The 27,781-nt window shown below is 32.4% G+C and overlaps 4 protein-coding genes across 5 annotated transcripts in view; 2 read left to right on the forward strand and 2 right to left on the reverse strand.

Moving 5' to 3' along the window:
* Positions 1 to 2: 2 nt before the first annotated feature.
* Positions 3 to 6,650, reverse strand: LOC138932072 (dipeptidase 1). The gene is made up of 9 exons (XM_070293616.1): positions 6,125 to 6,650; positions 5,328 to 5,555; positions 4,392 to 4,518; positions 3,079 to 3,250; positions 2,424 to 2,861; positions 1,483 to 1,741; positions 1,066 to 1,150; positions 861 to 936; positions 3 to 251 (listed from the first exon to the last, which is right to left on the reverse strand). The coding sequence occupies exons 2-9, from the start codon at positions 5,409 to 5,411 to the stop codon at positions 17 to 19; spliced, it is 1,476 nt and encodes a 491-aa protein (XP_070149717.1). The 5' UTR covers positions 5,412 to 5,555; positions 6,125 to 6,650; the 3' UTR covers positions 3 to 16.
* On the forward strand, positions 6,402 to 10,156 carry LOC138932076 (nucleolin). Its single transcript, XM_070293621.1, has 5 exons — positions 6,402 to 6,653; positions 7,582 to 7,836; positions 7,923 to 8,108; positions 8,277 to 8,404; positions 8,491 to 10,156. The coding sequence occupies exons 1-5, from the start codon at positions 6,540 to 6,542 to the stop codon at positions 8,507 to 8,509; spliced, it is 702 nt and encodes a 233-aa protein (XP_070149722.1). The 5' UTR covers positions 6,402 to 6,539; the 3' UTR covers positions 8,510 to 10,156.
* On the reverse strand, positions 8,479 to 17,706 carry Olf186-m (Ki-ras-induced actin-interacting protein-IP3R-interacting domain olf186-M). 2 transcript variants are annotated; one of them, XM_070293613.1, is made up of 7 exons: positions 17,044 to 17,706; positions 15,912 to 16,231; positions 15,694 to 15,706; positions 14,588 to 14,876; positions 14,204 to 14,502; positions 12,920 to 13,141; positions 8,479 to 12,836 (listed from the first exon to the last, which is right to left on the reverse strand). In XM_070293613.1, the coding sequence occupies exons 3-7, from the start codon at positions 15,701 to 15,703 to the stop codon at positions 11,782 to 11,784; spliced, it is 1,875 nt and encodes a 624-aa protein (XP_070149714.1). In that variant the 5' UTR covers positions 15,704 to 15,706; positions 15,912 to 16,231; positions 17,044 to 17,706; the 3' UTR covers positions 8,479 to 11,781. The 2 variants fall into 2 exon arrangements, with proteins under 2 accessions (XP_070149714.1, XP_070149715.1); XM_070293614.1 differs by lacking the exon at positions 15,694 to 15,706 and having other exon boundaries at positions 17,044 to 17,705.
* LOC138932075 (F-box only protein 32) overlaps positions 17,185 to 27,781 on the forward strand; it is a 15,961-nt gene continuing 5,364 nt past the window's right edge. The window contains exon 1 of the mRNA XM_070293620.1: positions 17,185 to 17,495. Within this exon, the coding sequence (XP_070149721.1) occupies positions 17,374 to 17,495 (122 nt within the window). The 5' untranslated portion in view covers positions 17,185 to 17,373. The remainder of the gene's footprint in view (positions 17,496 to 27,781) is intronic.

Consider the following 27,781-nt stretch of genomic DNA (forward strand, 5'->3'; position numbering starts at 1 on the left):
GAGCGAAAGACATCTTTTACGCGTCGTGATATCTGCAATACGCGCTCTCATCGATGAGTTCCTGAGGAATCCACTCCTCTGCCGGAAACTGGTGCGAGAGAGTCGCTGCATGATTCTCCACTTCCTTAAGGATGCGTAACAAATTTCCACCCACTAGTTTCTTTATATCGGTCGCGGACCATCTACGATCTCTAGTCAGCTCGGCCAGCAGCAAGGGATAACCGGAAACGTCCGGCAATTCCGTCGGTGGTCTGAATAAGTGCGAATATTTGCTTTAATCATCTTCACCATTTAGATCCATTTGAAGTCTGTACTTTCATCGTTGTATGTCATATATATAATGTAATAAAAGATATAATTCTTTATAATATTTTTGATCTATGAAATATAGATTTCTATATGTAACATCAAAAGATATCAAAATTATTGTTTTCTGATTGTATAGATAAATATGAAATAAATGTCAGTTTAATAGACGCAAATGGCACAGATAAAGAATTAAATAATCGTGAAATTATTTCTACAGCGAAGGAATAGAAGAAATATAATATTTTGCCTATGCTCACATTTCTAATAAAATATAATTAAAACTAAATTACATAATCATTAGCTAATTTTAGTAATTATGGGGAAAATATTTTGAGATTTCAAATTTACTCAGAGTTCAAATACTTCAATTAATTAATCGTAATAAAAAAATAGGTCAAAACAATATTTTTAAACAAATATTATCATAATTATTACTCGGAAAACTATTAAAGAGATAGTCTTACATAATTTTTTTTGAAAATGACTATCTCTCATCGAATTACATTATATGAATGATAAAGATACAATAATATTGGCGCGTTTTTAACTACCTCAATATCCCATCGTAACCGGCACCGAGACCCACATGATTCACGCCAGCTGTTCGTCTTATATGATTGATGTGAGCTGTAAAAAAAGACACGCAAGCGCGTCGTTGTGTCTCGGTCTCTTATCTCTTTAAATTTTTGATGTTTAACTACGATTTTGATATTTTCATCTTTTTGATGTTTCTCACTCCGCGCTCTACTTACACACCTATGATATCATACATAGAAGCTTTATCGCCGCAGCTCAAATGCGCGCTGTCGAAACTGACCATAACCAGACCACCATTGAGAGACTAGAACAGTAATAGAGATGAAAGCCGCGTGATTATTATTCAAAAAAATATTATATCATTTCGCGCGTTGCATAATTTTCTCATGTTAAATATAATCTTTTGTGTCTGCAAAATAATTAAAAATTAATTTTTAAGTGGATAAGCGTATATAACTAAAAAGAAAATTGATCTTTCTAGACAAAATCAAAATAAATCAGAAAAATCAACTCTCGGTCGCTTAAAATTAAATAGACCGATTTAATTTTGTATCTTTCCCCGTGGTATTTACATAGATCTAGCACGTTCAACGATGAACATCAATATTTTTCCAGATTCTTGTTTTTCTTCCTTACCAAATTCCGTAGTACATCGTCCGGGACATTGCTCGAGGAATTGCAAAGTGCTTTGGCGGCACTATGCGAGAATATGACCGGCGCTTTTGTCACCGCGAGAGCGTCTCTCATTGTTCTCAACGAGACGTGCGAGAGATCCACGAGCATACCGAGTCGATTCAATTCTCGAACAACCGCTTTACCGAACGCCGAGAGGCCGTCGCTGTGGAAATCAGAGGGTGCGTCCGAGTTCGGATCGTCAACGGAACATGAGTCTGCCCTGGAAATCGAAATCGGTTCTCTGATATTCGATTGCCAAATTAAAAATTAATATAAAATATAGATGCAATTAAGATTCTTGAGCTCAAAAAAAATATCTGTAATGAGAGAGAAAGTTCCTATGTAGAAATGATTACTTACTTATATTTTTTTACAAAATAAGAATCAAATTAGAGCTCTTGTTGGATAGAAAAACATTTCTTTGTCAAAAGTTACATAACATATTATTCGAGTAACGAAAAATATCATTTGAGAAATTCTTAATTCTATTTATGTTATATTTTTACAAATAAACTACGGTATATAACGCGATATAATTCTTAAAATAAATATTTAAAGGGTTAAATATATCAAAAGAACGACAAATTAGATAATTAGTGATATCATTAGAATCTTAAACATATTCAATCTATACGAACGGCTTAAATAGATAACGTATTCAAGCTACGTTATACATTTTCTTTCTATTTTAGTCCGTATCATTTTTTTACTTACCTTGTACTGGTTTAATAGCTAAATAAGACATACTTACATAAACTCTCAAGGATATGTATATCAAATAAGTCGAAAGACCGCGATAAAACTCTGCGATGGAGAAGCATATATTAGCTTGTAGAAGATGCCAATTTGTTCTACCAAGGTTCATTCCTTCTCGTTGTTTTTACATTCGCGGCCGAACTTACCATGGCGTGTTGCACTTGTGGGTCAGGGTCATGTAGCGCGCGCCCAGTCGATGGAAGCTCCTCAGTACCGCCATGGAAGTGCCGATACTGTGACCACCCTCTATCCCTACTAGGCTGGCGATCACTCCGTCTCGATGCGCCTTCTCCAATTCGCCGCTCGTTGTCACCAGCTTGATCCGCTTTGGATAGCGCAACGTGAGTCTGCGCACGATGTCGATCTGCTCGAGGGTGAGTTGCACGGCGTCAAGAAATTGCGCCTCGCATGGTACATAGGCCGACCAGAATTGCGCGCCAACGATCCCCTGTTCCAGACGGATCAGATCTGTTTGCCATTGCGGACCCCAGCTGGCATTGCGCGACAGATCTTCGTCGAAAGGGAAGTTATCTAGCTTCGTACTGCCGCTGTGCTTTCGTAAATTCCAGGCAAAGTCGTTATGCCTGCCAGATTCGAAATAATAGATGTAGAGATCTATATTATGATTTTATTACGCAAATTTTAATACTAATAACAAATCAAAAAGAATCTGTTCTAGAGTTTTAAAAAAAATTCATAGAACTTTTACAAATCTATTTTATATATCCACACACATAAAATGTATAGAGAGAATCTATTCTTTGCCACTAATTTATATACAAGATATAAGACAACTGTTACCCATCTATCAGAGGGATCTCTGACAGCATTCTTCGGACTACCTGCAGTCTGGCTTCCAACAAGTGAGAGCTTCGAAGTTCCAAGGCGAGAGGCAGACCTACTCCAGCCACTAAGGCACATCCGAGGAAGAAGAATCCAGTCATTACCACCCATCTTCTTACAACACTTCGTCCTACAATATTGTCAGGTATTAGAAACAATGTGAAATCTATTTTTTCGATAAAATTTAATAGATATTTGTTATAATTCCTAGATTTCTTTTTGATATAAATATATGTAAAAATATTAATTATAAAATACATGTTTAAAACACTTCCAGATGCAAAATATAAAAAATATCAAAAAAAATGTTCTAATTTGTAATTTTTGGAACTTTTATATTTTTGCGGTGTTGTATTATTCTTAAATCTATTAGCATCTGTAATCCCTACACATGTGAATGCTTATCGATAACTGCATGAAATCAATAAGCAATCAATCTAGAGAATATCAATGAGACAATCAAAGAGGAAACATCTTCAATCGGGAAGATCAGCCGAGCGTAGATTATATCTATCCGTACGTGAAATCGCCGTAACCGAAACTTTGATCTGCCGTCTCTGCAATCGACATCGACTACGTAATGTAATCGAGAAGATCGCCGAGCCGTAAATAGAAATCATACCAAATTGCTCGTCACGTCTCGCCACACTCGTCATTTCTCATCATTCGATGACTTCTCTTCTTCGCTCGTGGAGTATTTTATATAAGCAAACTCGTTGACGTGCGAAATTGGAGAAAATAAAGAAATTGTCACGCATTTGACTATCGGAAACGTCGCGAGATCATAGAATAATCGCGAGAAAGCACATCGGCGATCGATATAGCTGGAATTAAATCTATATTAATTTAATTAAATACTTTTTATACATTTTTGAACATTACTTATGCTAATATCAGTAATTGTAATCGCTAGCACAAACATACGCGCTATATATTACGTAAATCTAAAACCTATATTTAAATATCTAACTCTAGAATTTGGTTTAAATAATATTTAAGTCATCAGTCTTACGCTTTTTTAGAAAAAAATAGTTAATTATTCGAGATACATGTTTGTTAGATTCCGATATAAAAAAGATACATTTTATATGATATTATATATGATATACGTGTTATATACGGTATACTATATACGTTTTTTTTCTCTACATTCTACAATTAAAATAAATTAGTAATTTAGGAGAAAAGATAAAATTAAAACTTTATAGCGTGAATAAAATTTTTTGGATATTTTGATTTTTGTGTACAACACAGTTATTTTATTTACTCACTGCTCTCTCTTAGCGGTTCTTTAGCTTTGTTGAAGGAAGTCGAAACACCCGTGTCCTTGATGTGGTGAAGTGCATCGCCGTTGGGCAATTTTCTCATAAGTTCTGGCGAGGAGAGTTGCAAGCAAGTCTGCAAAAGAACGTTGATTTACAAAGCTACAAAGTAGTTTCAACGTCGTGCCTGTAAATTCTAAGATTGCAAATGTTGCACAACTATTTATCCGCGTCGCACGAATGTCGCATATTACGCCAATAATAAGTTATGAAAGATATACATACCAAGGTAAAACGCGTTTGCCTTGAAAAAAAAAGAAATGGATATAGAAAAACTATTTTGCATAGAACATCTCTGATTTTTTACAGATAGTTATAAAAATAATATTGATGCGAAATCACTACTTTGTGAACTTTATGTGAATTATCCTCACACATTATTCTCTCGACTAATTTTATACGGAAATATCATATTTCTGTGAAATATTTTCAATTCTTATAAATATCATATATTGTATAATCTTTTTTTCTTTTTCATATTAATCTTTTTTTTTTTTTAACTCATCTCTTATGTAATTATAAACTTTCTTTATTCTTAGACTGAAAGCTTTAAAAATTTAATAAAATAATAAAATTTAAAAATAATTCGACAGATTCTTGATAAATATATCTTGATGAAAACATATTTCTTTATAAAACATCTTTTGTTATTTATTATTCTTAAGTTCATTTCACAATAAATAAAGTAAGTAATATTTTTCTTTGAAATATTACAGGAGAATTCATGTTTTCCCTTTTTTTTTTAGAAAAAATTGCGCTCTAAAAGCAATAAAATTATAAAGATGATATACATACGTGAATACATGTGTGTGTTTGTATCCCGTAAATTTGAGACCAATATAATTAACGAGGGATTTTTAATAACGTTCGTCGTGTTCTACCTACTTCCAGGATGTCGACTTCTTTTCTTCTTGGTGGTGGAGACCGATAAACCATGCCATCCTTACCGACACCATAAAGCTCGAACATTTTTCCACACAATCACGTTGCCCGTTCGTTCCTTACCCTCGTACCAGGGTTTTTGCTGATATCGCCACTATCAAAAGTACTGAAGGAACAGCGTCTTGATGCATCGGGCGTCGGCGCATGCGTCAACCCCCATATCGACCCGACCTGGAAAACGGTACGAATCCAAAAAATTATTAACAATCAAAGTATATATTCGCGTCGAGAGGATATTGGTTATGTCGATCCCTTCACACAACCCGCAATTTGACAATGTTAATTATTACGTACATATTTTATGCTTATTTATACGTTATTATTTTTTAAATATAATCTTTAGATAACAAGATACACAAGCATATGAATGCAACAAATCACATTTCATTAATAATATTCGATGGCTTATTAAAAATTTTCTGCACATAAATTAATTTACCGTAATAATTCTTTAAAGAGTTCTACAAAGAGTAGCATCTATATAATTTTTCGTTTCGTCAAATATACTCGAAAACCTATATATGTTAAAATTTTATGCATATTTTAGACGAAGAATATCTCTATATTAGCGTATCTTATATCTAATTATCTCGTTACAATTTGATTCCCAAACACATATCGATATTAACGATATTAACTTACATTCAAATATCTGCATTGATATATCGCGACATCTTAGAAACGCCGGTATTCAAGAAAAGCATCCGAATGTTAAGATATGATTAATGCCACGAACTTACGTGATTATTGCTGTGACAGAGCATTCTTCTCTGCTCGATTTTAATATTTCAATACTATTAAAATATTCATATGTTTCGAGACGTAAGTTCCTTGAAATGTTATCGCGTAGAAATGGAAAAATCGTGAAGTTGCTTCCTTCGTAGTAGCTTCGTTCCGTCTTCCCGCGCTTTGCTAGGGATGAGAACGCGTTGTGCGCGACAGTGGCGCCATCGGGAGACCGTTTCCGCAGCCGCGGCGCCACGCCGTCCGCGAGTTCGCGATAATAAAGAGCGTTCCTCCCCTCCTCTCTTACCGACCGCCATATTGTTTGCGATCTCGTGCACGTCGTTCTCTCGCAAATTCTCGCAAGTGTGTGCGGCGTGCTTCTACGGCCAGTATATCGCAATATCGACAAACATTTCGCGCAAAGGCACCATGAAGAAGATCAAGGACGTCTCGGACGAGGACGATTACGAGGTGGACGATCCGGACGATCCGGAGGTCGAGGGCGCCTCCGAAGAGGAATGGGCCCCCGAGCCCGGAGCGGAGGTAAGATCCACGCCGCGCGCGAAACACGCATCGTTTCTTGATCCCGTATCGAGTTTTCATTACGGTTTCATTCGAATGACGATCATAAAAGAATTATGATTCTTTCGCGTGCGATAAAGCGTCTGTCAAAGAATCGCGGCCGACTCGCACGTCACCGACATTCCGGCGGACATATCTCTGTCGAGTGAATCGAACGCGGTGCGGGAAAAAAATTTTATCGCGATTGCACTACCCAGATCCATTAAGTATATTAATTAATTCGCGTTTCATTCGTACAGTCATCATGTCATAAGGAGTGCGAGACATTCGCGTCCTGCGATTAGTATATCGTAAACGAGGCGGGCGGCGACTTCCCCCTTTCTCCCTTCCTTTCATACCGCCATCGCCGTGAGACGTGTTCGAGGTAAGTCGTTCCTCGCGCGCGCCTCCTCGTTTCCGGCGTTTCCCCGCATCGAGTCAAATTGCCTGCGCCGAACAGTTTCCCGCATGGCGACGACATCGCGCTGTTAGAGCGTATCTCTCGAGCTACGACCGTTTCTCTTTCCGTTTCTCGTACCTTCGCTCTGTCCGCATCGCGGCGGCCATCCTTGCCGGCCGGTCGACCGCTGATGATAAGAGGCGCCACGATCGGCGGCACATTTCAAACCGTCGGTGGCAAACTGACGTCACACGCCGAATATTTCAATACGCGCCTTTTTTATGATTATATATACATATATATGGAATTTTATATTAATGCACTTAAAATTTTAATATGCATCGTAGAAAAAAATTGTCATAAGAATATTATTTTTTAAATATTTTTATTGATTATTAAATATATTTATAGAGGTCAACTTTTTAAAGAAAAATTATTAATGATAAATATATATCACATATATAATTGACAAGTTATATTTTAATCTAATATTTGTGTAATTTTTCGCAGAGTGGTACTAAAATAAGGCCACAGAGGGAAACAGCAAAAAAGCGGCAGCATTCTGAAGAGGAAGATGAAGAAGAAGAGGATGAAGATGAAGAAGAAGATGAGGATGAAGATGAGGAATCTGATTCTGATACAGGGAAAAAACCAAAAAAGAAAAGGCGTTCTAAGAAAGAGGATGATGATAAGGAGGACGAGGACGATGACGATTCTGACGACAACAGTTTCAATGAATCAGGAGAAACTCCAAAAGATTACACAGTAAGTTATTAGAATATAATCAAATCAATTGTAAACTCTTTTAAAGTGTTACTGTGACTGATGTTTCTCTCCTTCTTTTTTTACAGTCTGGTTCGTTTGTTCTTGCAAAAGCTGACCTTGTATCTAATAAAAATAAAACATCTAGTAAGGGTAAATCTGATGTAGAATCAAGCCCTTATCCTACATTATGGAGGATAGATGGAAAGGCACTACTCCAAAAGTTTTTACCTTTTGAGGAAGATGGAAAAGTACTGTACAAAAGCACAACGACAGTATGTACATCATTTTTTAGAATTAAAAATAACATTTTTTATTATTTGTTGAATTGAATCATAACTTGATCGTATAAATTGATATTAGGTAAAAAAAATTGGAATGGCTTTTTGCAAATTATGTTTAGAAATATAAACAACTTTTAGAGATTTTGTATTTTATTTCAGTATTCTGGATGGCAACTTAGTAATAAGGACAATTACTTAGCAGTCCAGGTGTCATTTAAAGTGCAAAGTAGACAAGAGACAATTGTTGAACTTCATTTTGATCCAACGCAACAACAAGAAGTTGTAAAGTATGTTATTTTATTCAAAATTGATCTATAATGTTACAATAGTCAATAAAACTAATATTAATAAATCTGTTTTTTGTAAATTTTAGGGATGAAAAAGAAGACTAAATTAGATCGAGTGTTTGCTCTTATTTGTTTATATACATTCTAAGGAAACATATATTAAGGAACAAAAAAAAAAACATCCACATCTCAACATGTACACTAATCCACCAAACATATTTACAGTTTACATGTACACATGGATGAAATTTATGGTATGTGACATGGTATTGTAGCAGGTTCATATTTAAAATATAAGATTGGATGGACCATGGTTCTGAGTTTATTATTGGGGGTAACTTTAGCTATAATTGATACCTCTGACAGAATATGTGTGTGAGCTTCAACTACCAATAGAATTATTCGCAAGCATGCATCATATTTACAGAGTTTAGTAAATGCAACATCTGATGATTTACAAATGTTTTATGTCTTCGACAGAAATTAAATGTTATCTAGTGTAATGGATGCATGTTGATGTTAATTTTTTTTATAATGTCACAATTAGTCTACTCATAATTTAAACTATTTTACAGATGCAGCGATCACTTTGTGACCTACATATGTGGCCATTTCAAGCGCGCCCTTAGACAGAGACAAATGGAACCGTCATTTTCAAGTCCCTTGTTACAGCAAAAAAATAAAAATTATTTCAGCAACATTACAAAAAAATGCCAAAAAATAAATATTAAGACAAGTCGAATGAATATAAAGCAAAATATGTTATTATATACATACGATTATTATACTATCTCTCTTTGAATCAAAGATTAGAAATAATGCTAATATTTATGTAATATAAAAAATAAGGGACTTTACAGACAATATTTATTATGGTTCTCTTAACTGCTACGGGCGACGCTGGCCAGTTTTTGCGTGTATCACTTAATCATAAGATATAACAAAAACTAGGAAACACTTTCAATAATTAAGCAAGCTGCATTTATATCTTTTTCTGAACTTTATATGAAAGATCAGTTATACAAAAAAAACTTGTGTTATTGATCAATCATATTTTGTCTCTATTATTTTAAATAATTCAATCTCATGTCTATAAAATTGAGTTATTTTACATATCGATTTGTATCGCCATATTTTTGCGATTAAATTTACATAAGAACACACTTAAAATGGATCTTTAATATTTTATAGTATAGACGATTTATTTCTATGAAGTGTTATAAACAGCGTGTTTAATTGATAAATCTGATAGATATGAAGTATGGTTAACAAAAAAAAAAAAAAAAATGAAATTATGGTATTATGTGGTAAATATTTATTGAGTGCTCCCACAATTGTACATCGTACTTTATTTCTACAATCCTCCTATATTTTGTTTGTATAATTCTACTTTTCATGTATCTTGTATAGATAGTACATATTTTATTTGGACTTTATCACACTTGAAATATATTATTCAAGAGAAATCAGAAAATGTAGGTACAGTTCATTATATAAAGTTTGTTATATAAATAAGAGTTGATAGCGTTTCAAAGCTTTTGATTTGTACCGAATCATTTCGATTGAATAGTCTCTTTCTTATATCTCTATGCTAATTATAGTTTTATTGTGTAACAAAATAAAATGCAGTTTTCTTTATTAAGTGACTATATTATGACCTAAAAAGTATTGAGTAAAGTTGCATTAATAAAATATCAGATAAATTTCTAACATTAAAATTTTAAACATTAAGTAAAAAATGGACAGACTTATACATTTCATAATATACATATATATTAATTTAATATATCTATCTTTTCTGCTCCTGTCCAAATATATTTTTATAGATAATAAGTTCTGTTAGATATATCAAATAATTGTATAATGATTCATTGTAACAGAATAAACACAACACATTGTTTGATTTTATTCTCAAATTACATAAATGTTCAATAATTGGAGCACTTGCTTTTCATTAAAATGTTAATCATTAGTATATTTTAAATTATTTTGAATCATTTTGAATATATATATATATATATATATATTCGCTTATTTCTGTATAAGTTAGAGATTTCTTCTAGTATATCAATTATTGATTGTTATCCATGTTAGATTAAAATTAAATAAATGTACATTGTACATTATCTATAACTATAATGTACGGTTTGTGTAAACATATCAATATTCAAGAAGTACTATCAATTATAATATGGCAGCATAAATTAATTCTCAATAACTTATATCCAAACAATCGTGAATTGTTTTTAAAAATTCTTTATCTTGATATATTTCTTTATTGTATAAGAGAAGGAGAGATAAAGAATTTATAATTAATAGTTAGATATGTTATCACTGTGTGTTGATAGTAATTGTAAAAGACTAGATCTAAAATTCTTTTTGCAAAGTACAGGATGACCAGCATTTGTTGCAATTAAAACTTATTGTGAATGTAATCATTAAAAAAGTGGCGAAAGTATCAAACTTTCATTATTACTCCAATCATACCTATATCGTACACTTTCACATATAGTTATCTTCATTAAAATATACTAAATAAACTATATAGAGACATTATCAAACGTGAACAAGAGAGGCAAAACTGACGCATTACTATATTTTTCTAATTACAAGTTACATACAAGTATTTAATCAACAAACATAATTATAAAGTGATAAATGCTAAACTCGATACTTCAAACTTAATGAGTATATTAAGCATGGTCTATGAATGCGTTTTTTGATGGATATATTACTTAGCGTTCTTCTTTAAGTTTTCTTTTTTCAAAAAGTATCCCATTTACATAACAACGTACCAACGTCATATTAATATATTATTCTTTTTTTCAACAAAATATAATAATAAACCTGTTGCACGTTTTTTAATCATATGCCAATGCCTATTATATTAAATAAAATCTGAATGTATGTAATAACAATATTTTCATCTTTGTTTATAATTTGCATTAAATGCAATGTATAAAAAATATGAGTTATAAATAAAGATACAGATATATATACATGAATTTGTGCTAACATTTTTATGGCATATTTAGCACAGAGGTAATGAAATATGTAATATTTGTTTTCTTCTTTGTTGACTTTAACTAAAAATAGATATTAAAAAAGTGATTGTTCTTATGTGTATATATATATATTATAGAAATATCTGTTATTATAAAACACGAGCTTCGAAAATATTTGAGATTTCTAAAATAGAAGAATATATAGATTAATTCACAAAGTGTGATTAAATAGAAAGTTCAATTTTATGACGTATTAATTCTTTACCTTGATACACATATTCAACTATATCACAAGATCATATAACTATACAGTTAGTCATTTTTCTTTTTCGTTAAAAATAGCAAGTTTTTAACAATTTTTTAACAATCTACTTAAAATCCCGGTTCCATTCTGACTGATAAAACGCTACTTAGTATATCACGAATTTCTGCCACTTCTCTTCTACTTTTTGCCAGCATATCCTCTAATTTTTTATTTTCTCGCATGATCTTTTTCATCTTCTTCCAATATTTCCGTTTGTCGACATGACAGCAACAATCTGGACAGTTCTTATCACGCTTACAATCTATACAAACTTTACCTTTACAATAGCGAACTTGAATATCTTCCGTACAAGTATGATCACCCGATGCTGAGTTTTCTTCTGTAGTTTCAAAACTTTTCATTTGATCGATAGTTCCGCTAATCTTTGATAGTGAAGACATACAATTAGGTTCTCTAAATGAAGATTCTGTATCTATTTTTAGTTCTAGATTTTCACCTTCGGTTGACTCAAGTGGTTTCGGCATATTTACTTGGTGTGTACTATTAGTTATGTCACTAGATATTTCCTCTACATTGTCTACGTTATATTCAAATATCGCATTTGATATGTTAGACCTAATAGATTCACAATAATCAGTTGCAGTTGTATCACATACTCTAGACTGTCTTTTAAAACTTCTTCTCTTCTGCATTAACATGCATTCCGTACTTTGACTTTCAATAGTGCGCATTGCGCCATCACTAAATCTTCGTTTCCCGATAAATACTTTATTCCTTAAAGATTTAATATCGCACGACCCTTCGCTAGCCCTTCGAACATCAAGAAGTTCATGTTTTCCATGTTTCTTGGAATTTGTTTCAAATTGAGCAAAATTTAAGCTATTCGCCATCTCCTGATTGTCTTTTAATAATTGGTCAGTTTCGGAAAAATCGACAGTATCATCAAATGACAATTGTTTCGCTAATTTCTTGTTATTCTTTGAAAAATACCGATGTTCGAGCATTATACTTTCTTTTAAAGATGATTGCTTTAATTCTATGGATTCACTAACATCCAATAAACTATTATCACTATCTATTGTATTATTGGACGCAAGATTTGTATCATTGGAAGGTATTTCGATTAAATTTCCGTCACATCCAAAAGCAAATGATTTTTGTCCTGCAAGAGAAAGTAAGAGTAATAATACAAACATAAATTGTATATTAGAGAACAAAATTATTTGCGCCGGAATTTTCATTTACCTATAATCATACGTTTATTACGCATATCAGGACTCTTGGAACGTGGCTGTTCTAAAAATTGCCTGTTGTCAGGAGATAGCACAGAAAGTCTTCCTGAGTTTTGATATAAGGGGCTGTACTGCTCATAATAATATGAATTTGTGTCCACCTCATGGTTTTCATGTTCTCGCAAACGTTCCATAATTTTTTGCACAATTTCTGATGGAGCTACATATGGCGATCCTTTCAAAAATAAAAAAGTAAAAAGATAATAGTAAGATATATTTCGCTGTATATTTATTATGATCGATAACAATAATTGCCATTGAACTAAAAATTATAAGATATATAAACTTAAGATGATGAAATACATATGATACTACATGGCATTTGTGAAAAATATATAATACAGATAATAGATAGATAAACTCTACTAGTTACGTATTACAACTGAATATTTTTAAAACGAATTATTGCACACAAATTGAAAAATTCAATACTACTTTACACACAATATAAATGACAACAACACATTAGAAGACATTCATTAAACTCTATCGCCAATAGCTTGCATTTTAAATATGTGCTCTTATTGTGCATTAGTACATATTATCATATTTATTTTTATATATATTAGCATGCAAATTAATTTAAAAGATCACACATAGCTTCATTGTCTACAATTTGGTAAAGTCTATTATTATGCATATATGATTATTACTGAGATCTAGAAATTCTAAAAGCATAATGTTATCACAATATAAAAAAATCCAAATAAAATCATAAACTATTTAAAATAGCAAAACATTGCGCATTTGATGGCCTTTATACTAATATAAACACAAAAGCAATGTAAACAAGAATAAGAAACTGTAATGTTTACTGAATATAAATATAAAACTATAATAGTACAAAGAAACAAAACAACTTTTCTAAATAAGTTCAATTAAACTGTACATACATCAAAACAGTTTTATCTACAAATTTTCACGCGAGACTTACAAAAATATTTGGTCCCGAGTTTCTGCGTTGTCGGACGCGTGTAGACGCGCATAATGCGCTATTACTTCCTACAAAATTATTATGCTATATGGCAAATTTTTGTGGGTTTATTTTTGCCCAAAAATATGATTTTAACGATCATTAACATCGTAAAGACATTGTTGTTCATATGTATATAAAAATTATGAGATACTTACAAGTTGAGATTAATGAATTTAGAATTATTTCTATCTTTATTACTTCTACAAAGGGAAGTTATATTTTGTTGTAATCTGGCTATTATTACTGAAAAATCAATCTTACCCGTTAGGCCTCTATATCCTAAAGATACCGAATCAAAAGATTCACTAGTCTCTTGTTGTTGTTTAAGAAACTCGTCTATAGCAATGCCTTGTAACGATGACGGCTGAAGGAACCTTTTAGGAATGCGAGAAATCGGATCATTTTCCCGCGAACTGTTTGAGCAACCACCGAAACCAAGATCGAGCAAAATTGCTGTCGGATCCGCTCTTCGTAATTCTAATAAACTTTCGACACTACTACAGTGACTGCTGTCGGATTGAAAGCTCGCGTCTCGTGCTAGTCTATGATGAGGAAACGAACTGCAATTCAAACGGATATTCGTCATTTAATATGTATTTGTAAAATTACAATTTTGTAATATTACAATTTTGAATGTTTAATTACCTTGGAAGTATTGGTATATTCATTGTTGATGTATTAGGAACATTAATAGGCGCCGATACAGTCATGCTTGGAAGCTTTGAGCCTTTAGGAAACGGAATGTCTTTAGGCTCTGTTGGTGTCAATGGTTTATTCAAGTTATGTTCTTGGCATTCGTTTGTAATATCCGATTTTGTAGGCAACGGTATTGAATCAATCCATTGTTGAACTGATCCATCGGCACGCCGTCTCATTTCCCAAACTCCACGTAACCAATTTGTCACTTTTAGAAGAGTTTCCTTGCCAACATTTTCTAAAATTTAATGACTTAATTATACTTAATTAATTAATTATACTTAATTAATGACTTAATCATAATTAATCAAATCATACACAGTAATAAAATATCACAATTACTAAACAGAGATTTTATCATATTATAAATAATTGTTAAAATATAATATTATTTATTCTATCAGCAAGTTTATATATGAAATAAGAACATTGAGGTAAATATCAGAGATAAAAATTTTAAAATTTGGAGAATAATATCTAAGTATAAGCTATCATAAGACAGATATATAATATATCCATTTTCTTTCCTTATGTGTTTTATGAAATGCTCTTAAAAACATAAACACACTATATAGCACAACATATTTATACATATTTAATTAAAAAAATATTATTTTTATTTATATGTTATAAAAACAATTTTTTATTTTGTCATTTCAATATCATAAAAATATTGCATTCTTTTCTATTGTGGTGACAGAATATTTAACATGCGTATAATAATAATAGCAAAATAATATACATGCAAATTTTATTTTTACTCTTATGTTGATTACAAATTTTCTTAATTGTCATAATAATATCGTGCTTTAAAACACCAAAGCTCTAAAAGAATAAACGATATTCAAAGTGAATTGTAAGCGCGATAATGTAAACGACAATGACGATAAAAAACACATTCTTGCATATTTACATAACTCGTGCATGATGTCATATCTATAGGATAAATACTATATTTTCTAATAAAGCTTCGAGAGATGTTCTATCCGCTACGTCACTCTAACTTGTCAAAACGTAAAACGAGAAACGCGTAACAAATCTTGTTGGCTGAATACCTGGATCCATATTCTGTCGGATAGCATGAAGATAGAATATCGTAAAAAGGAGCTGTATGCTCGCACGCGTGTATGTGCGTATCACGTGCCATGTATTACAATACTGTTATTACGTCCAATTTATATTTACGCGCGATTGCGAAATTGTAATAGATTTTGTCGAATGCGGAATCGCTCGGATTGACAATGAATCAAACGAGTAATAACGCGATGCTTACCTTCGTAAATTCAAGCGAATGATCACACACGATGCCAACGAACGAACGCGATGTCTCTGCGATAATCAGAGAGACTTGAAACGCATGCCGCGTGATGTTTTCACAGCTATTGTGTTTGCGGCGCGGAATGATTGAGATTGGTTTGCGCGCGACCACTTGTCATAGTGTCCGCGACGATCTGTCATGGCCACGTCATCTGTCCCGACTGTCAGTGGCGGACGGACGTGTTTTGAAACCCTAATAGCGTTGACAAAATAAATGAAAAGTGGCATTTTCCCTGCGTAGACCGAATAACGTAACTCTTTTGTTGCAGCAGGCCTCTACAGTAAAAAATCTTATTTTAATGATAAGTTTGATAATAAACAAGATTGGTATAAAGATTAATTAAATATGCATTTCTTGTTAGATTAAAAACATATTAGATTTAAATAGATATATATCTCAAAGAAATTGTGGACAACCAATATAATTCGATTTTGTATGTTCAAATAAAGATGCCTTTCTTTGGTATACAAAATAACTTTTTAATCACACACATTCAGATATATTCTAAATATTTTATTAGTTTGTTTACATTTATGAAAAATTTCTTCCTTTTATTAGTTATACCACGATTTCCTATATATACGCGGCTGATTGTGAGAGTAAAATGCGTCTGCTAATTTTGGTACTCTGCGCATGTCTAAGATTTGTCAAGTAAGAGTAACTTCTCTCTATTGATAATAGATGGCAGTTGCTTGCAAAATATGAAATTTTGTCAATTCTAGTTTTCATTCATCATTTTTTACTCCGCTACATATATATTTATATTTTTTACATTTTATAAATAAATTCTGCAAATATATTTAGATATTAGAGAGAAGTATAACTAAACAGATCAAATCTTATATACTCGGCGTTATGTATACATTTTCAGTGTTTAAAACTGAGCATTTTCGAATAAAATGTATTGTATCTGTTTATCACAGACTTGCTACCAAACCCTTTAATGAACTCTTATAAACACAATAAAATACAGGAAGTAACGTTATGGTCAGTATGTCTTATTCTTTTTTATAATTACATTCTTGAATTTTTTAACCAGTACAAATCTATATATATATATATATATATATATGAAATGCATATGTACGAGAATACGATCTGATAGCAGCTGACTTCAGGCTTCAAATGATTTCGGAAGACGCGTACAAGCGCGCGCATGCGCCGCTTGACGTCGCCTCACAGCTGATGCGCGATGACGTCACTAAAACAAAGCCATGCGCGCTTGGCGGAGCGCGAGACCGAGAACCGAGAGCGGAACAGAACGAAGTTGTTCGTCGAAGGCAGCGTACTGACAGGCAGTTGGCGGACACGACAAGGTGCGCCTCGGATCCCTGAACGGCTCCACGGTGTTACGCGAGTCGACTTTCATCGTCGGTGTTGTCCTCGCTACCCCGGCCAGTCCTCACGCGTCCTCGGGATGCCGTTCATATCCAAGGATTGGCGTAGCCCAGGCGAAGAATGGGTAAAAACGGTCGAGGGTTGGGAGAAGAAGAAGATCCTCGAGTGCGCCAACAATAAAACCCTCTCGCTTCTTCTACGGTGAGTTGATTGTTTCACTTTCACGCTCTTTCTCTTTTTATCTTTCTCTACATCAGTTTCTCTCTTGCTTTTCTCTCTCTTTCTCTCTCTCTCTCTCTCTCTCTCTCTCTCTCTCTCTCTCTCTCTCTCTCGTCGTTCTTTGTTCGTTTCGCGGCCTACAACTCTCGACGCGCGGCACAGCTGTTACTCCGGCGTTTACATCGATCCGACTGACAGCTCCGTTTGTTTACATGCGAGCGCGAGCATTCTCGCGCTGACTGACCGACCCGATTGTTGCATCGATCTAAGACGAGGAGGATATAAATACAACGATATTGTTATTTACGATGATCAAACTTAGACTAGGATCGAGATTTCTTTGTGTCTTGTTACACACAATGTCCAGACTGTCTTCCCGTTCATTCGAAACGTACCATGACAGCCTTATCATTAATGAATGTTAATATCTTTAACGATGGTACGATTAATTAGATTATCGCAAATATAGCATATATGTCAAAATCAAACGAAATATATAAATGCTATTACTATATATATATATATTTTTTTTTAATTAATTAATTTATTTATTTATATTCGATATATTTGACGATGTTCTAATTACTTTTATCCCTACAATTTATATCTTCGATATCACGAGGATGACGAATAAATATCCTTACGGCGAGTCGATCCTCGCTCATTTTCCGGCACGACCCATGGGTGATACCATGTTCCTCGAATAGCTCACGCGATTCGTAACTCGGGTGATTTTCAATATTGCGTGCGGAATAATACATAATGTCATTCAAATTTATCTACAATAACGTAATAGGTGTAATATACGATGCAAAAAAATTATTTGTTCTTTCCATTTGTCATAAAAGCAACGTCGCTAGAAATGCACCTCATAAAACGCAAGTCGAGTCGATTCCAAGTTTTTGATTCGTTCTGAACCAATTCCATGTGATTGGAGTACATATAAAAATATCAATAAAATATTGTAGTATCGGAAGATAATCGCTAAATATAAAATCGCTGCCTTGAGGGTGAATGAAAAATGCAGGAAAGTGTAGCAAAGATAGTTAGCAGAACAAGCCTATTGTACAATATATCATATAGCTATCCCTGTAATCATTTTTCATTAAATTATCTTATGGTTCTTGAAATTGACATGATTGAGGCTCGAATTGATTGTTCATCGATGCTTCGACACGGCTTGTGGGTGATACCATTTCTAACATTACGTTGACATGGATATGATTTTTATATTTCTCTCTCTCTCTCTCTCTCTCTCTCTCTCTCTCTCTCTCTCTCTCTCTGCTTTTAATTTAAAAACTTTGAATTTTTTTCTCTCTTTCTCTTACTCTCTTAAATAAATTATTAAAATATATTACTAAAAAAGGCAAGATATTCAAAGTAGCTAGTCGAAACTATTTAATTCAAAAGCAAAAAACGCGAGTAATTTCATTAACATTAGCTGCGTTTGACATATCCAATTTGTGATAGAAATAAATACGTAAATCTGTTTCTCTTTAATGTACTGTAGATTGTGTTACTTCGACGTACAAAAAATAATGCACGTTCAAAAGTTCAGTTGTATCGAAATCTATTCACGTGCATTAGCATTCATTTAGATTTTTATCGACGCGGTCGACCTGAACGCTTTGCGTTCGAAAATCGCGAGAATAATATTAAATAGTTATACATGTAAGACAGAAAGAGAGAATTCACATTTTCTTTTTCTTTCTTCACTTTATTCTATCGCGTGAATAATGTGCGTTGCGTCTTACGAAAGAACCCCGTCGAGCTGGCCTCATCTTGCAAAAATAAAAAATAAATAGCGCATAATTATATTTATAAGCTTTCATATCCCGCAAATTTAAAATTTTGAGTTTATCATACTGTGCAGGAATTTAATTTTTGTGGGGAAGTTAAGTTGATATTGATCCCAACCTCCCCCCCCCCCCCTTCCATCCCACGATGTAAAAATAAAAATATTGAATCAATCTTTGCGGAAAATTTAAGATCTATTTATGAGCTTTCAAACTGATATAATTTCGATTTTTGAGCTCATTCCCTTAATCCCCAAACAACCCTTCAATTGATATAACTCAAGGGAGAAACGTTGGAAAAAGTAAAAATGCATAGTGCTGCGAATGTAAAATACAAAATTCGAAGAATAAACTTTTATGCAAACTCTTGCAATTCAACAATATGTAAATGCACGTATTTTGCGAGCTTATGAATCAATATTTAGTCGCGAAATAATTAATTTCCTTTACTTTAAATATAGTTTTCTCTTGTGCCGGCGAGATGTGGGATGATTTTTTTATGAAGAGATTGTAGATTAATAATGAAAACACGTATTTTTCAAGCTCATATAAATCGATAAACAATATTTGATCGTAAAATAATTTCTTTCCTTTTAAATATAGTTCTCTCTTTTGTCGGCGAGATGCGGGATGATTTTTTTATGAAGGGATTGTAGCTTAATAATCGAAATGCATATATTTTGCGAATTTATAAATCAATACATATTTAGTCGAAAAAATTCTTTTTATTTTAAATATAATTCTTTCTTGTGCCGAGGAGATATGGGGTGATTTTATTGTAAAGGGTTCGCAGTTCAATAATCGAAATGTTGTATTTTAAGAATAGCTCGACAAGGGTTCACGAAAGTGAGATTACACCCATAGGTTTTCTGGCATTCGATTTCTTAAGAATTAATTAATAGCTAATAAAAGTATCGACGCTGTTATTAGCTCTGCGTAAAGAGAATTATTTTTCTCCAACAGAGAATGCTGACTCCACTTATCGATATGTATAATAAAAGTTAATATATCTTCAATAAACTGTATTTTATTTGTCTAAGGTTATATGATTTTCAAAGATATGGGTACGATATGGATTTAATAGTATAAAATTTGAAAATAGAATAAAAAAAAAAGATTTATATTTAAATTTGCAAATGAATGTTTTTAATTTTCTAAAAGAATCAAGAATTTTTTAAAAATTAATTTAATGCAAAGATAGGTTGTGAAAACATGTATAGTATATAAAAATAATTTTATTATTATTATTTTTTTTTTTTAAGCAAAAAGAAATACTGATTTCATTTATAAAAGCTTATTTAATAATAGATCGATTGCATTTCTATTTTGTTTCTTCGTCTTTTTCTAAAGAATGGAGGGCGTAGATGTAACTTTTAAAAATATATTCTCCTCTCGGTCAATCAGGAAATATTGAATTTTAGAATTTATTAAAACTTTTAGTAATAGAAATTGGTTAATAGGTACTCTTGCGACATTTTAAAGAGAATGCATCTCTATGCATCACTATGAATTGTATCCAACAATACGATTGTTTAGATATATATTTCCGGTTATCTTTTTATAGTTTACATAACTGACCTTTCTACGTGAGATTCTAAAATTTCGGAGATTAAGTTATAAGACTCTCGCAATTAATTCTCGAGACTTATCGGGGATGTATTGGCGGTTTGTGCGTCCTCGGTACGACCGCCGGTCGCGCATCGCGATTTCTTCGACCGGATATTGAGCCCATTGTGCTCGTTGCACCAGTTGTGTTTGTGGCCGTGACAGACTTAGATAATTAGAATCGCGGTGCATCAAGTTGACGAGCGCGCTGTCAAAGAACGCGGTTCTTTGTCTCCGCAATACGCGCTTCGCTGCTCACGCATATGCATTTGCAAACAGCTGTACCGCGTAAACATACTCCTTCGCGCGTGACTTATTACGCCTCGTAAATATTGTTCGCCGCTGGCGAATAAACCAAGCGTGATCTTATTAAGAGCGATGTAATAAAGATTTGTTTGCCACTTAAAAAAAAAAATTCTATTTGCAAATTAAGTTTTTAATTCAGAGAATAATGCAAATCGTTATCAAATTACTTATAGAAACGGTTGTAAATCGATAAAAATTTGTGCTGAAATATTTTCATTAATTCACATATATTATTACTACATAAATTTATACATTATATCATTAATTCGACGTTTTATTAAAAGATAACTTTCTATATTTGAAGCATGATTTATAAATCGCGTTTGATAACAAGATTTCTTTTCTCTGTGATGAGAGACGAAAGATCTTAAATTGTCCGTTTTATGTCGGATTTATACCATAGTAACGTACAGCAATCGATTCACAATACGAACTTGATAATTGCTTTCATATCGGCGTTAGCTTTTGAATCTCGCCTAAAATAAAGTTATTTCGTTATTCCAGACTTGATAATTAATTGGTCTACTGCAAATTCAATCGATATATGCACCAACGTTTGACGTTTAATTGAAACTTAATTCCAACTCCAAATAATTATTATATAACGCGTGTATCACACATGAGAGATTAAATAATTTGAGAAAATTGTGCAAAAAGTTAACATACGATGTTTCTCTGCAGATAACGCAACATATGAATATATGTATTTAAATAAGAAAATTGAATGATAAAATACAACAAATAACTTAATTGGAAAAAAAGATTCGTCCGTTAAAAAAATGTGATACTTAATGCTCTCTTTAATATCTCATGTTAGATGATTACAAAGTATGTATTTATTTATATATTTTTACTGCATTTTATATCTATTTATATAAGCATCATAAAAATATCATCTACCTATTTATTCGCATATCTCTCGTATAATTATTTTTATTTATTAAATAAAGTAAATGCAACGTGCGAAACGGACTTCTACACGAAACTCTTTTAATTATGTATGTATTGCGTGTTTATTTCCGTTAAGATCGCCGCTAGAAACCGGCGAGCATTTAGCATTTCTTGCCGCGTTTTTTGAAGTGTATTTATTTTTCAAACCGTGCAAATCTCGCATGCCCCTTGCGTTTCCAATTAACGGTGCGTGCGTGCATGCATCCGGATTTTTTGCGGATATAAAAATCTCGAACATATGTACATATATATGCAATACGCAATGTGCTTTCGTAATTTTTTATTAGCACACAGTGCGTTATATTTTAGATATTCCTGAAAGCTATATTAAATATTTCTACTTTACCAATGTGTGTGTTATACATTTTATTTATTTTTTAGAATAAATATATAATATATATATTTATATTTATTAAAATAAAAATATAAAAATTTGGTTAGCAGAAACATATTTAAAAAAATTAATGGAACGTGATAAAAAGGAATATTGTAATTTTGTTATAAAACATACTTAAAAATTCACATGTACAACGTATGTGTTCCGTATTTTTAATTTTTTGGAGAGATACGCGTTGTGTAATCAATAAATAGAAATATTTTCTTGTATCTTTGAATTATTTGAGAGTTTTTTTAGGAAATTATATCGACATCATATATAAAGCTCTTGCCACATACGAAAGTTTCGTCAGAGCGCTCAACTTCTTCGTCGCGCTTTCTCGAATTCCTTTCCTTCACGCTGGATAAAGACGAGTTAATGCGAGAATCAAAGCCAACAGAGTTCCTCGGAGGCTAGATTAGAAATATCGCTAGTAATCTTGCGAAAAATATTGGGAATTTATATTATGTCTGCGTTCCCGTTATATTTTCGTTTATTAGTATAATTCGCTAAACAAAATCAGATTTTAATGTGAAAAATATTAATTCTATGAACGAGAAAGAGATGTATAATTACTTATCTCTTATTTTTAATACATAATGTCTGCAGATTTTTAAATTTATTGTTCTTTTTTGTCGCAGACGTATTGTTAGCATGTCTTTCTATTTATGGATCTTTGGATAAATTTTGAAGATAATTGTTCTGCGACAATCATTTATTTATAAAGATGTTATTTTCTCCAATAACTTTATGATATTCAATATTTCGATAACTAACAATAAATCTTAATATTTTGAATAAAATTAAGTTTAAAGTCTCTCAAAATAACGCTTGTTTGGGCGTAAAAAAATCAATTTGCAAAGAACCTTTATTTTCAATCGTTTAATCATTATAATCTTCATATTATTAATTGTTTGATATTTTTGTTAAGAAAAAGTTGACTTTAAGTTTACGCGTCGAAAAATCCGACATAAAACAGCAACGCGATAAATTCCAGGCTATATTTGGAAATTTCGTAATAAAACTGACTTTATGAAAAATTGAAATAATTTTTTTTTAGAAAAATAAAATATCATATATGTATGTACAATACATTTCGTTTCGTTGAAGAATGTTGCAAAAATCATTCGCCGTTGACAGAACCGTGAATCTCTTCGAATTCGCGGGGGAGATTCTTTCCGGGTCGAGAGATTAGGCATCCTTGAGCGGACCAGGGCAAATTCTCAAAATGGGGAAATACTGGCGCAAGTCTTGCCGAGACGGAAGTAGGTCGTGACCTAGCTAGTAACGTGACCTGCACAAATTCGCAATACTGTTCACAGTGTTCTATACCCACCGCAGCCTTGGTAAATTCGATTAGACAGCGCAACCTTGGTAAATTCGGTTAGACAGCTCAGTCTTTTCATGTGTTTGGATCGACGGCGGAGCCAAAAAAATATTTGATGTAAGATTTTTAACTTTACATCTTAACAAGTAAAAAATACTATCAATTATATTGTACGCATAGTTACGCATAAATATACTAACAGTACATTGACATGGATATCCTAAATACACACGAAAGAAAGAAAGATAAAATTACTATGATTACTTATAAATAATATAGCTTATATAGTTACAGAAAAGATAGCAAGAGAGAGATTTTTATTTTCAGAAAATTAAATAGAGATTCTACAAATATTATTATATTTTATATATTCTAATATATAAGGTTTTTGTGAAAGTATGAATTCTGGGCGTGTTTAACTCTTAATCAGAATTCTTAACTTTGAGTAACATAATCGCAAAAAAAGTAGAAAACTTAATTTACTTATCAATTTTACTTTCATTATGGTACAAACGAGAATTTAAAAAATTGTAAAACGAGCCGCTCCTTCTGTCTGAAACTCATGAGAAAGATATTTTATTAAATTAAAAAGCATATTTATAAAAAAAAAAAATATATATATATATATGTATATCTGCGTCTCAGGATCAGAATCTACCTCGTTGTTGAAGATTAATAAATTTCTTTTTGGCCGTTATATATTATTGCGTTGCGTGCATACATACACGTAATGATCTTGATACAGTTAAATAAACTGACTAAAAAATATGGATTGTTGCAGGCAAAAGGATTTAAAAGTCGGTTTTCTCCATTTTCCTCATTTCTGGTTTTAACATACGCTCGATGCGCCCACCCCCGCCATTATTTCGACGATTCAGCCGTATATACTCGTCCTACGCGAATTTTCCTAGCTTGGACGGGATTAGCCGTACCACGAAAGGGTCGGTGAACCCGATGGAAGTAAAAGTTTCGTGTTCCGACCGATCTCTGACACTCTCTATATTCGCATTAATTATTCGCGCGTCTTGTGCGATATACCATGCTGTGTTACACTATATATTTAGTTTCATGCGATATTATCTCATGAAAAAAATCACCGTTATATTTGCCTTTATCGTCCAACTTACATACGAGGTTGGCTTGACTCGCGAATGTTCGTCACGAAACTACATCGCTTGAAAAAATGTTGAATATAACAAAATTTGATAAAACTATTATATATATTGAAATAAAATGTTAAATTATTAAAAGAGATATGTATATAAAATAAAATTAATGAAATAAAGCAAATAAAATAAAAGTCTAATAAATTATTGGTCTTAAATATTAATTAAATAATATTATATAGATATTTTAAAGAAGAGAAAAAAATTAGAGAAAATTATTTACCAAGACATATTATCTTTAATATATATATTTATTTTTTTGTCTAACAATAAATAGAGTACTTCAAATTTTTGTGCTTCTGATTCCATGATTTTTTAATCGATTATTTACTACGTGTATGAATTTTTTAGATTCTCTAGTTGTACGAGGATCATAATTTCCAAAAACAGTCTTATTCTTTATATTTCAAAATAACAGAGAGTTTATCAGGCAATCGGTAAAGATAGCTATATCCATTTCGATCCAAATACGGATACAGTCTTGTTTGCGAATCTTTTTAGTTATTCATTACGCGTGTACCGAGTTCCGTCTCAGAAAGTTTCCGCATCGCTATTTTTCGATGTCGTTCTCCGTATTGGATCCCTTTAAAAAATCCGTCTCTGCTTTTTCAAGAATTTTTATTAGGATATATCTAACTCGACCATTTTATACCGCGGAGCTAATGGAACAAGATGCTTAGTGTGCATTTGCGTTATATATCAATCTCTATATTGTACAAAGAGAATTAAAATGGACCGTCGGTGTTATCGTTCCTCTTCTTCAAAAAAGTGAAATAAAGAAACAGAGGCTATAGAACTTTCCAAGCCACATTTACCTTCCATCAATGTATATTGTTTATAATTTCGAAGCTATGTCACTTCACGACTAATAACCAGTTATTTTTAAATGTTATAATATAATTATTGTATTATAATAACATTCAAAATGAATAATATTTAACGCGATGTTTTTCGATTATTAGTTGTAGAGAAAAATAGTAGCATATTTTTTTTCTGGAATTATAAATTAAAATATCTCCACAGAAACTTTTATTTTTTATGATTTATAGTTTGAAAAATATAGATATGTTTTAATATTTTATTAAACGAATATCGGTGTTCTTTCCATTTTCAACTCTATAAAAAAATTCGTCATTGAAATTAAACTTGAACAATAGATTTGACATTCTGCGCGAGATGACATCAAATTATATTTCGATATACAATATGTTTATTTTTTTATCTTCAAGCCATAAAATATTGGCTTGGCATTGAGTATTCCTGTCAAAATATTGATATTGAACATTGCCGGGGGATTTTCCGCTTTTTTTCTTTATTCGTCGCACGCGTGCATACGCGTGCGTCTGCAACTGATCTGTCGTAATAAAAGCTATAAGTAGTTACATAATCCTACAAACTATAATGATATATAAGATATCATTCCGCTCCTCTTCTCTCTCTGTCTCTCCTTATCGTGTCAATATAAGCTTACCGACATAAGGTCTCCTATGGACGATTCGATGACCTTACACGCCTCGACGAGCCCGTAATTCGAAAGGACGTATCCCGATCGATATGTTAAAATCGAGAACGTTTTCTCGCATTCAGTCCCGTTGAGGCGGAAAAATTACAAATATACGTGTCGCACGCGAGGCTGTTGCATGTGCGTGAATGTATGCGTGAGTTAACATACAAGGTCATTGTTACGTCCCTATAATAGAACGTCGTCATCATTAGTTGGATGGGCAGAATCATAAGTGCAACGAGAGGGAAATACGACAAAGTTGTACTACATTTCTAGATGTGTCCATAAAAAATTATTTTGGAAATATATTATGTAAGACACTCGACTTTAAAATCTATAAGATTGGAAACAATACAATGATAAGCCTATTAGACTTAATAGAATAACGTTGGCTAGAAGTTCTTGACGTAAAGAGTTTGAGGTGATCAGTTTAATATCACGCGTTTCTCTTTAGAATTGATAAAGGAACAATAACTCCTTCCTTTAAAATTTCTACTACAAATAAATCTAAAGAAGATATCTGATATTTCGTAAAATTTAATTTAGATTCGATGTTAACACTTATCAGATTCCTAAATCTCTTCGAGAGGTCTACAATTTGTGGATCCAAAATTTCAAAAATCTCGAAAAAATCGCGTTTATATATGCAAGAGTTTTTACAACTCATGCATGAGTAATTACGCAGAAAAAATCTGAAAATATTATATTCAGTAAAATATTCAGTTTATATTCGTTCCTATCTTTGTATCCCTTTTAATGGATTTAAAAACGACAGAATTTTAATAAGTATCGATCGCTCGGATGCTTTGAAACTTGTATTAAAATTAGCGAGAGATGTGATAGTATTTTGTGCAAATTAATCTGCGACGTTTTAAAAGCGAAGAATAAATCTTGTGTATATTAGCTCGAACTTCTTATTTATAAATAGAATTCATTGCAATCTGGTAACAGTTAAATAATCGCGTCTATTATGAGACTATGGAGTCATCCCGCAGCTCATAACACTTACATATGTTTTCTAATGCGATTTTATGCAATTTCCTGATGCATTTTTTTCTCCTTTCTTCTTATGCGCCATGACTAAAATGAAAGGGTTATTATCCTCGATGAAAGTGGTTGTTAATGTCTACTTGCGACGTATGTCTGTGTTGATTATGATCGGCGTGTTATAAAACGATTACGGCCTCTGTTAAAGGTACCACTGTCGAGATGGATTTGTCGTGGCCTGTTTAACTGA

The sequence above is a fragment of the Polyergus mexicanus genome, unplaced genomic scaffold (assembly GCF_030449975.1).
Source record: "Polyergus mexicanus isolate NDT 795.1 unplaced genomic scaffold, iyPolMexi1.0 SCAF_3, whole genome shotgun sequence".
In the NCBI taxonomy this organism is placed as follows: Eukaryota; Metazoa; Arthropoda; class Insecta; order Hymenoptera; family Formicidae; genus Polyergus; species Polyergus mexicanus.